This window comes from Haliotis asinina, chromosome 10, assembly GCF_037392515.1.
Source record: "Haliotis asinina isolate JCU_RB_2024 chromosome 10, JCU_Hal_asi_v2, whole genome shotgun sequence".
Classification (NCBI taxonomy): Eukaryota; Metazoa; Mollusca; class Gastropoda; order Lepetellida; family Haliotidae; genus Haliotis; species Haliotis asinina.
Genome location: NC_090289.1, coordinates 30,235,012 through 30,246,439, shown reverse-complemented (window position 1 = coordinate 30,246,439; position 11,428 = coordinate 30,235,012). Strand labels below are relative to the sequence as shown.

The 11,428-nt window shown below is 40.9% G+C and overlaps 1 protein-coding gene and 1 pseudogene across 1 annotated transcript; one reads left to right on the top strand and one right to left on the bottom strand.

The window, feature by feature from the left end:
• Positions 1-743: 743 nt before the first annotated feature.
• Positions 744-1,109, bottom strand: LOC137298613 (caspase-2-like). The gene has a single exon (XM_067830906.1). The coding sequence runs from the start codon at positions 1,107-1,109 to the stop codon at positions 744-746; it is 366 nt and encodes a 121-aa protein (XP_067687007.1).
• Positions 1,110-1,200: 91 nt separating this feature from the next.
• Positions 1,201-2,737, top strand: LOC137298612 (uncharacterized; annotated as a pseudogene).
• Positions 2,738-11,428: the final 8,691 nt, after the last annotated feature.

Sequence of the window (11,428 nt, the reverse complement as noted above, 5' to 3'; positions counted from 1 at the left end):
CTTAGGATAGGATCGAATCAATATATGTTTCAAGTCACTGTTCTGGGAGAATTTAGCCATGACAGCCTTTGTCATAACATCAAGACTGACAGTGTCCCACGCTTTCTGAGTAAAACCTTTCACACATCGCCCAAGACGTTTTTGCTTTGCTGGTGAAGTTTCCTGTAGTATAGACTTTGCACTGTCCAAATCTCCAAAGTGCATTGCTTTAGAGTACATGTAACACTGCTCAACACAATTAAATGTCATACCATTCAAGGTAAACACCGATGGATGAAAGTTGCTGAAGGGTGATTTCCATCCGTAGAAAAATAGTCAGTTACTCCACATGTCATATCCAGAAGGGTTGCAAAAAGAACACATAAGATATCCCATCTGGTTCTGATGATCCTCTTGTGCCATACAGGGAACCATGTTCTTCAGTTCGGGTACAAAGTCTGCCATCACTTCCACACAGTAACCTAGTTTCTTCCACTGATCCATGGACAGCAGAATACCTTTGGCACGAGGAACCATAGACTGCATAGAGTTATCCCAACAACACTGTCGAATCTCTATCCCCGTACTATCCATGGTAACAAACACATTAGCTCCCAAATGCCATTGGGAGTTAGGTTTCCCTTCCTTGACAGCCTCTTCAATGGATCGAATAGCTCCAGGGAGTTCCATCCAGTGTTTCAAACTCAATACAATACCCCTCTTCGTTGGGTAGGCCATGCCACTCGGGTACACTTCATACTTTCTCACATGTATGCCCATGTCTTGGCTGTCACATACACATTGTCACCTAGATGTAAATGGCATCTGGGATCCTGTAGTTCAGTCATCTCCTGATCTGTCTCATGTCCCAGTAATGTTAGGGCCTGTATCTCCCCGCATTCCTCTAGGGCTTTGCAAAACAGGGTGTATGCTTGAGGCCCTCGTCTACGTAACATGTTGAGTAACTCTCTGGCCCGGTCAAAGGACAGTTTCTCCATAATCTCCGCTTTCATGAGGCAGGTAAGGACGTTAAACTGCACGAGTTTGTCGACCACCTCTTCTACACGCTGTATGGCCTGCACGAGTTCAGAATAATTCTTCCTTAGGATCTCCCGGTGAACCGTTTCCATTTTCTGTCTTCAAAGTAAACAGCTACCAGAATCAGTAGAGTCAAGAACATAGACTGGAGAGGTTACGTTCTCTTTGGCAAGTGAAGTCGGAATGATCTGGAGGGCTGTTTGGGGGACCTTATATCACCCAACTGAATCTAAAAATAAGTTGTGGGGAATTCTATGTGACTCATACTCTAAATATAGACACACCAGGTGTTCACATAATAGATTTCCATATACAATAGAGAGGAGTGACTCATACTCTAAAAATAGACTCACCAGGTGTTGACACAATGGATCTCCATATACAATAGAGAGGAGTGACTCATGGTCTAAAACTAGATTTTGACTCTAAAAAACTAGGTCAAATGTGGGAGCATATAGGCCCCTATACTACTGCTGTTCATGGTTTCGGAAATCCAAGTCATCAGCTCTGTTCTTAGCTATCCCGGTTGCCGTTTCAGTTACCTATATTGTTATCGCCGCCAACTACTTTAAGAGTTACCCATGGTCCTCTGCAAAGATGGTCCCAAATACACTTGACGTTACAAACAGTTTGGCCACCTCCGGAGAAGAAGTTCGATCTGAGAATGGTGTAAGAATATCCGAAGGTTCAAATCGAGACTTGACCTTGACCCCAATGTTGGATGGGAGACAATCCAAGATGGACACTCACCGTATGTCAAACACTAAGTATCTTATATACAGGTGTGCTAAATCTGATCTCTGTGGTGGATGGTCCGATAGACTAAAGGGCATATTAATGGGTTTCTACATCTCATAGCAACTCGGAGAAAGTTTGGTATCGACATTACATCCATACTGTGTAACCTGACGTCATTCCTAATTCTGTTTCCTGGAATGAAGCCAGGTGTGAAGTGATAGGAGATGGCAGGTCAGCAGTTGTGTACAATGAGATGGGCAAAGTCAGTTTGATTAGCAAATCGAAAACTCTGAATTTTACCGCCTGGTTGAAACATGACATTGCATATTTTCTTGTCAATTTGGATTATGTTGAATCCCTCAAGGTCAACAGAGTTCATTGGAAAGAATTCTCATGGATGGAAAATAAGACAAGGGACCAAGTCTTTGCCACAGCGTACAAGACTTTATTTTCTTTATCAGCATCTTTGAAAGAAGCCTTATCACGGTTTCTATCAAGAGCTAAACCAAGGGGATCATCGAAGCTCGTTTGTGCACAGATTCGACTTTTTAAAAATCCTTCAAATCCAAATGACAATAAAAATCCTAGAGGAGCTACGATGCAAGATGTGCAAAAGATTTGGAACTTCTTTAGAAAGTTTAGTGATCCGTCAACATACAAAATATTTGTCACTTCCGACTCCGAAACTGTCATGCAACAAGCCTGGAAGTTATTTCCAAGCCAAATTATGGAAAGCGAAGGAAAGGTGTTTCATATGGAACTGGGCACTGATAGAAGATCACGTTGCGATGGATGGAAGAATGTTATTCTGGACCAGCACGTGCTGATGTCGTGTGACGTTCTGGTGTTGACATTTAGTGGCGTAGGTCGGGTAGCCGCGTACGTCAGAGGGACGCCGAAAGGCCTTTACTGTATGGTCGAACATAAACTGGTCAAGTGTTCGCTCAGCGAACTCCGTCCGCTGTTCAATGTGTACGGATAACTTTGTTATGTTCACCAGTCTGTTCAGTACATATACTCATGGACAAAATAAGGGAACACATAAAAGCAAGGATATTCTTTTTCTAGGTTTCGTCGAATGCTTTGTTTTCAACGAGTATATTTGTAATCGATCTTCCACATGTATGTCATGTTCTTTAGGTATGAAAAGGTTCCTTTAACACAACAATACTGTATTTCCAAAGCGACGGTATGGAAGCCGTGGCAGGATCACTGAGTCTGTGAGCCACGCTTTGGTGCTAGACTGGGTATACTGTGTATGATATGCCTCATTTATGATATGCCTCATTTATAATATTTATATATGTCAATTACATAAATATTGGTAAGGCTATACGTGTTCAGTGGGTGAGAAAGTGAGTTGGAGTGAGCAATTACCCCGCTTTTAGCACTATTCTAGTCATATTAGAACATTGTACCAATGTGGGGAATCGAACCTGGGCCTTTGCCGTAACAACTTATACTGAAGCTTTTATCAGTAACAAGGCGTAGAGTGAAGAACTCCTCAAATGCTGTCTCGCAGTATGGACCCGCGAAGGTCCGAGGTAGAACTGATCTTCCGTAACCCATGCTTCTCATGACTACTATGCTTGTCGTAAGGGGCGACTAATGGGATAAGGTGGTCAGACTCGCTAACTTGGTTGACACGTCATCGGTTCCCAATTGCGTAGATCGATGCTCATGTTGTTGATGACTGTAGTGTCTGGTCCAGGCTTGATTATTTACAGACCATTGCAATACTGCTGGAATATTGCTGAGTGCGTCGTAAAACTAAACTCACTCACTCTCTTATAGTATGACGTAAACGTGCAACACAACACACCAATAGCTGTCAGTAACGGTATAGCCTTGGGATACACTAAAGGATTAATTTTGTAGCTCCAGTGACGTATCGGATGGAGCTGACGAAGATTCAAATGACAAATTCTGCTGTACTCCCACAGCACTGTAATTTTTTCATACAAATATTGATGAAATGATGAAATGATCAAATAATTAGGTTACTATGTGTGGAAATATCACGTGTATCGGTATCCTTTAACATTGAACAGATGACATTCCGACTGGAAAACAAGACTGATCTGGAAATGTTTAGGCATATTCCGGAATATTCATGACTTGTATATTCTGACCTTGGTTCTGAAAGCTGTTTTGATATAATCAGGGGAGACAATCTCGCATTATATCTCACAGGACTATGTGAGCATGCCTTGCTGCATCAGGCAAATACTAGATAAAGCAAATATATGTATTGCTTTTGAAGTGGGTTTTTTTCAGTTTGTTTTTCTGCTTACTCATTGAACGAGCATCATGTGTGTGTGTGTGTGTGTGTGTGTGTGTGTGTGTGTGTGTGTGTGTGTGTGTGTGTGTGTGTGTGTGTGTGTGGTTTGCTATCAAATGACACTCGCTCCTGTGCATACATTGCTGTTATTATTTAAAAAAAGGATTTTTCAACACATTTTTAAACATAATAATAGAAGAACCGTGAGAAGAATTATTCCCGTTGTTATTTCTGTGTTGATGTTAATGATGTAATACTTATTACTTAGAAGAGATTTGATGACATAGATGAATGAGTCAACGTCATGGAAAAATGATATTGGTTAAATCTCTCTCTCTCTCTCTCTTTCTTTCTTTCTTTCTTTCTTTCTTTCTTTCTCCCTCCCTCTTCAAGCGTCAAGCCGGAGACACCCGGGTTCGATTCTCCGTATGGGTACAATGTATACATCAGTATGGTATGGCCTGGTGTCCCAAGTCGTGATCTTGCTGGAATATTGGTAAAAGGGGTGTAAACCCCCTCAATCACTCATGTGGGAGGTAAACCCGAAATTATTGCTGCTAAAATGGGACACAATTCTTTTAAATATCCTGTCTGGTAACGGCATATAACCATCCGCAGGATTAATTTCAGCAATACGAAGCTGTGAATTAATTGAATGTAAACTATCCCATGGTTAATTTCAGCAATACGGGGCTGTGAACTGATTAAATGTAAACTATCCCAGGGTTAATTTCAGCAACATGAGGCAGTGAATTGATCGAATGTAAATTATCCCCGAGTTAATTTCAGCAATATGAGGCTGTGAATTGACTGAATATAAACTATCTGAGACTTAATTTCAGCAATATCAGGCAGTGAATTGATCGAATGTAAATTATTCCCGAGGTAATTTCAGCAATACGAGGCTGTGAATTGATTGAATGTAAACTATCCCCGAGTTAATTTCAGAAATATGAGGCAGTGACCTGATTCTAAGTAATCATCTGTAGGATTTACTTCAGCAAAGCGTTCGCAGCCATCATCTTCTTCTCATTTATTTTCCTCAACCTCCTTGCGAAGTGTAATAGTTTTGTAAATGTATAAAGAGATATCGATTTGTAGTTGCCATTCTTTTCTGATTCTCTACACAGATTAGAGGTTCGCTTGACCAAATGACTTGGCAGCGCCGCTGTATTCCATTGTTTTGTTTCTTTCTTTTTAAACGCTTCACCTAGCAATACCCCAGCTATGTGACGACGGTTGGTACATAATCGAGTCTGGACCAGACAATCCAGTGACTGGCATCTGTAGACTTGATCTTCTCAATTGGGATACGACAACGACACGATACGACAGTCACGTCAGCTTGCCTGACACCCCGATACCGTTTGTCGCCTCATATGACAAACATGGGTAGCTGAAGACCAGTTCTAACCCAGGTGATCACAGGTACTATAACCATTGTGGCAAATGACGGATATTGCATTCAGTCATTACCACATAATCTGATTTGTATGTATAAAGTAAAACCATCCAGTTATCTCCCTTGTACTATTGTTTTCGATATTTCATCCAAAACATTTAATGACCTATTTTAAAATCTTACGCATATAGGTATATAGCATAACACGGTATTTACTGAATTAACCAATGTTAAAGCTATGTTCTTTGCTATTGGCAATAACGTTTTCAACACGTAACCGATTTCCTGGACATATCTATTTTCAAGCCCAAACACACAGAGGAATCAATCTATTTATTATTGAAGGTGATTTATCCAGTACAAAATGCTGTTCAGGAACAGCGAGTATAAAATCCAACAAATGTTAAAACTCAATGCAAAAGAATAACCCTTCTTGATTATCCTCAGAAAAAAGATTCCATTTTGTGAAACATAATTTGCTTGGATCTCTAAAAGTTTGTGACGACACTGGGTGTTTATGAAATGGGTAAAACTAGTGAAGATCAGAGTTAAAATTGATCTTCAGTAAACTATGCTTTACGTAAGAGTCGACTAACGGGATCAAGTGGTTAGGCTCGCTGACACTATTAGAAACTGAAAATGAGGATAACATCGATTTTGATAACACACTAGTCCACTGAAATACTTTTTATGAACACAATACAAAAACTTCGAGATACTTCCTCTGTTTACAATTTCAACTTACTTCAGAAAGTTTTCGGCAGACATGTTTATCACTTCTATCACTGCCAGAAAGTTCAAAGCTGCCCCATAATAACTTGTATAAAAAGACATATTCTAAAATAAGAGGCAGCATTGCTATTTTTCACAATTTTGCCTTACGTTGAATGTTTATTACCTCTGACCAGTTTGTAGTAATAACAGATTTAGAAGGAGTCTAGTCTCCACCAGTAGGTGCTCACTGACCCTTTGAAAAAAATCAGAAAAAATCATGGAACAATTGTGCAGACAAAAAGTGAGAGACAATGAGAAAGAAAGAAATCCTCCTTGGATACAGGAAAGCTATTTCCAACGTTCTGCCGTGTACCATCCTAAGTCTGTCGCACCAGCTTGGTTGTGTACAGACCTATCAGTTGCAAGAGTCCTCAGCCTCGACCACGACGTGGTTGTCGACATGGTCCTCGACTTGACTCTCAACATGGTCCTGGAGATGGTCCTCGACTTGACCCTCGACATGGTCCTGGACATGGTCCTGGACGTGGCCCTCGACATGATCTTCGACATGGTCCTGGACATGGTCTTCGACATGGACCTCGACATGGTCCTCTCTCTCACCATCACCAGGGTGATCTCCCTCCCGACGGATGATGTCTTCTGCAGGCACATGGCTAGGACGGGACCTGCGTCTTACCAACAACACCCATGCAATGATGGCTCCAACTCCGGCAACGATCAGGGACACTCCACCGAAATACATGCCACCACTTACTGACGATGTTTCCCTCAGGATTTTGTCTAAAATCACAATGACAGATGCTGTTGTAAGCATAAATCATTATGAGACAGTTACTATAATGATATCTCCATAGATAAGTATCTATAATCGATAATTATCAACAACGGAATGTATTAATTGCGTACTTGAAACTAAATACCGAAAAGCTTGGATTACTGATTATTATGTGTATCACCATGAAATAGTAATCTGTGATAATAACTTACTAAAGATAATAAGAAACTTAATGAAACAAACGCGTACAAAAAGACAACATGTTAAATAGATCATGTTATATGTTTTCTTGAATTGATATATCCTCCTCTTCAGCCACATGATTGTATGGTTGATCTTTACAGATTGCAGCCATATAGCTGGAATATTGCTGAGTGCGGCGTTATGCAACAGCACAAACAAAACTTCACTCAATCTACAGAAACACCGGACCCTACTCACCCGCAATCTTAGCACCAATAATTCCTCCCGTTAACTGGCAACAGCACAAGAGAGGGAGGGCCAACACCAGGCTACTTCTTTCAGTAGTGCTGACCAGAGCTACTGGCAACATCAGATGGGAGAGCACTGGAACAAAAATTGAAGTATTTACAGGTTGTTCAGCTTGACCTGATCAAGTGAATACTAATGCATTGCGTGGTCGTGTCACAACGGATTTGGTCTATTATTGTGAAGGGGCGTGACTTTGTCAGGTGATTATCAACATGTCCTAAACAACCGAGACAAGGTCGGCGTTTGACATATCAGTGTCGAGAAATCGTCAGTAAAGTGCTAACTTTCTTTAAACAGTTAGTCGCAGATGGTTTAATGTTTCCTGTTCGGGCTTTTCGACAGCGAGCTCCCCTATTTAACGAAGTTAACTCGACCAGTGCCGGTTGACCTCCCGGGTCATGCACATGTGGAGTAACTCAGGTGAAGCTGAACAACCTGTAAGCATTCAGTTGTCTCTATCGGACAAAACAGACAACCTCATAACATTCCCAGCACAGATCTATATAAACCTTCATTGCGATTGTGTGTGTGTTTGGTGTTTAACGCCACACTCAGCAATTTTCCTGCTGAAAATAATGTCTGGGCCAGACAATCCAATGATTGGCACTATGAGCGTCGATCAAAGTTTAACATGTGTTCATTGAGAATGAGAAGTTAGGGTGTACAAAGCGTTGAGTGAGTGAGTGGTTTTACGCCGCTTTTAACAATTTTCCAGCAATATCACGGCGGAGGACACCAGAAAAGGGTTTGACACATAGTACCCATGTGGGGTATCTGGGTCTTCGGTGTGACGAGCTAACGCTTTAACCACCAGGCCACCATACGGTCTCGTACAAAGCGTTGAGTAGAAGCATCTGCTCAATGTGGATGCAAACGAAGAAATGATGTGGGTTCCGACCCACAAAGCGTTCGTAAATTTACGACATGCCGTAACCAATAGCTACCACAGGCTTGCGAATGCCGTAGCACTGCGAAGGCTGTGTGAATCGGACCCCAGTCTTTATTAGAAGTGTATTAGAAGCTGTTGAATGCTGCTAGCGAGGGCATAGTGTTGATAAAACTTGAAATCCAGCTTTTTCCAACCAAGTACGGCCGCGTTCACCATTTTAATATTATACAATTATTTTCATGTTTTATTCAAAACATTGACACTAAATGCGTCAGAGAACGTTACTGGTTTTCAACAGTCTGAGTCATAATATATATTGCAACTACCCTCCCACTCCAATGTGATCAAATAGTCAATCTCCAGATTTTCTATGGATGTGCAGTGGAGTGCGTAAAGTAGATTTAATTTACTCACGAAAGGCAAATCCAGTACTGAAAACCCCCAAATCAGGAGGGATCACCTTGTGGGCAGTGACAACGACACCAGCACCTACGACCGATAGTCCCATGGATAAAAGGGCTGACCTTTTCAGCCATTCTGTCAGGAATCTGATTTTGTTTCGGATGACCAACAGAACAACCAGCACGATGATAGGGATGATGCAGACAGCAATCACCATAATAATCGTCCACGTTTTAGACGCCATGGCGAAGACTGGATTGCTTGCAAACCCTGTCAGACATTATTACATCTATGAGGCTTATAATTTGACATGGAAAACCACATACATTTAGCACACAACTGTGACAACAAGACCAACACATGTATTGGCGAATATGACATTCGAATGGATTGCTTCTGACCAGTTTGTTGTGAGTGAGTAAGTATCTCCCCTTCCTTTTAGGATTATCAGCGTTATCAGGGCGGGGGATACCAGATATGAGCTTCACACATTTAACCCATGTGGGAATCAGAAGTTTGGGGTGATGGGAGAACACTTTACCCACTAGGCTACACCACCGGCCCTGACCTGTTTGTAAGACTGACGGCATACAATGTTTTCAAAAGGTTGAAAAGTGATACCAAACATCACCTTTAAAAAGAATACAAAAACATTTTTCTTGTATCAGTCATAGTTGTTTTCCAATGTCAAGATCAGACCATTAACAGATACGGGGCATAAACCTTCATATCGAGTCAAGGTTCCCGTGACTGCTGGATCATCACAGAACTTTGATTCATGCTCTGCATTATCTTCAAGTAACAACATCTAAAATACCTACCCATAGAACAGACAGCTGCTAGCAATACGAGGGCATAAAACGGTGGGTGTTTGAAGAGCATGGTCACATTTTGATGGGTCTGTGAGTTCTTTTGTAGAAACAATGCCGCCACAAGTCCCAATAAAGCAGGTGTCTCAAGCCCTATTTCGGAGCGAATGAGCGTGAATAGGGAACTAACTTCGCCAATGATGAAGCTATTGTAGCTGATGATAACTGCGACAGCTGGGCGAGTCTTGAGGTGGTCTACAGTAGCTACCACTCCAGTAGATCGAAGAAGACCAACAGAAAAACCTAGTAAGGAAATCGAAAGGCGTTTATCAAGGTCGAGCCCTGGGTATACAGAGGCTTCATATCAATATGTAACTCTTACGAATTTATTTGTTGGAGGAGGCTAGTGGGAATGGAAATGAATGGATGCATGTTGAGTACACCTTGTAGTCTCATTCAGAAGTTGCATAATGAAGAAGTTGGTTGGTTGGTTTCTTGTTTAACGCCATACTCAGCAATATTCCTGCTGTATGGCGATGGTCCATAAACAAGTAAAACACTTCCGAAAAAAGCGAGCTTGCGGAAGCCGTATCTGATCATAAGCGGACCAGAAGAGGCAGCTGAAATTAACAACATATGAGAAACATGTTCCTCCTCGTAAGTGAATGCAAAATATGACAATATTTAGTTTCTGTGTGAATATATTTTTTCCTTGACAATTACTGACACAACAGACCGAAAATTTATGACGTTTGTGGCCATGATGCTTTAAGCGTTGGTGGATCAGTGTTAAAGCGGTGACTTGTCTAGCCTATGTTTTATTCGCTCGCCGATCTGATGATGAACAATAGTTATTAAAAAGAAACACAAACTATAATCAGGTGTCTCCAACACATCATACCTGCCACTGCGTTAACTACCATGAACATGGTAGAAGTTTCCCTGCTAAAGACCATCTGTCCAACTCTAGGGATCGGCAGTAGAAAGGCCACAAAGAAGAAGCCAGCCATGGTGTTCACTACCACGCCAGCAAATATGGGTACGGGAAAAACAATACCCCTTCTCGAAAACTGAAACCAGGAAAATAGTTTAAAGTTTTATATCACCAGGACGTTATGATTCAGTTGCATTTCAGTTTTATAAGTTATATTGGTATCATGAAAATTAGGCTCCTTTTTAACGTGTTAGTATTAATGTTAATTTTGGTTCAGAAAAGTGAATTTCCGAATGAAACACGTTTTACGATACTTCTTCGCAGTTCATAGAGAACCCGTTAGCACTGTAACCAAAATGGCGATCGTGACTACTGGTCTCGAGTGGTCGTTGTTTTAATGCAATGTGACGTTCATTACGTAGAAGTTTCTAACTAATATTGTTCTAAAACATGAATCTGTTCCTCAATAGTTTGATTTTGAATCGGGGCATGTAAATATGATCCTTACAAAACTACGTTACATGTGTAGTCCACTGATCTATTCCGTGTTGATATACATGATAACCCAGCCCTTGTGGAAATGTCCGTGGAAATTCTTATCATTACTTATTTGAGTGTCAATTATATACTGGACAGACATATACTGGATAGAGAACTGCCATGATGTCTAATTTGCGCAATGTTGTGAACATAAATTTTGAGTAACTATTATAGCAATGCAGATCAGACTGTTGGAATAAATTATAACATATATGTATTTAAAATTGTTCAAACATATAGTTGTCATTCAAAAAGATTATTTTAACTTTTCCAATTGTTGTTCTACTGTTCCTGATTCTATCTGTCCGTCTTGTATAAAGAAAGGCAAACAATATTTATGTTAATACTACAGAGTGAGTGCTCCAAGTTGCATCCAAATACCCCGTCCGTTTCTCATAAATACAATATGCTTTT

Excerpts from the sequence above, each read along its gene's own strand:
- LOC137298613 (XM_067830906.1), bottom strand. The coding sequence starts at position 1,109 with ATGGAAACGGTTCACCGGGAGATCCTAAGGAAGAATTATTCTGAACTC.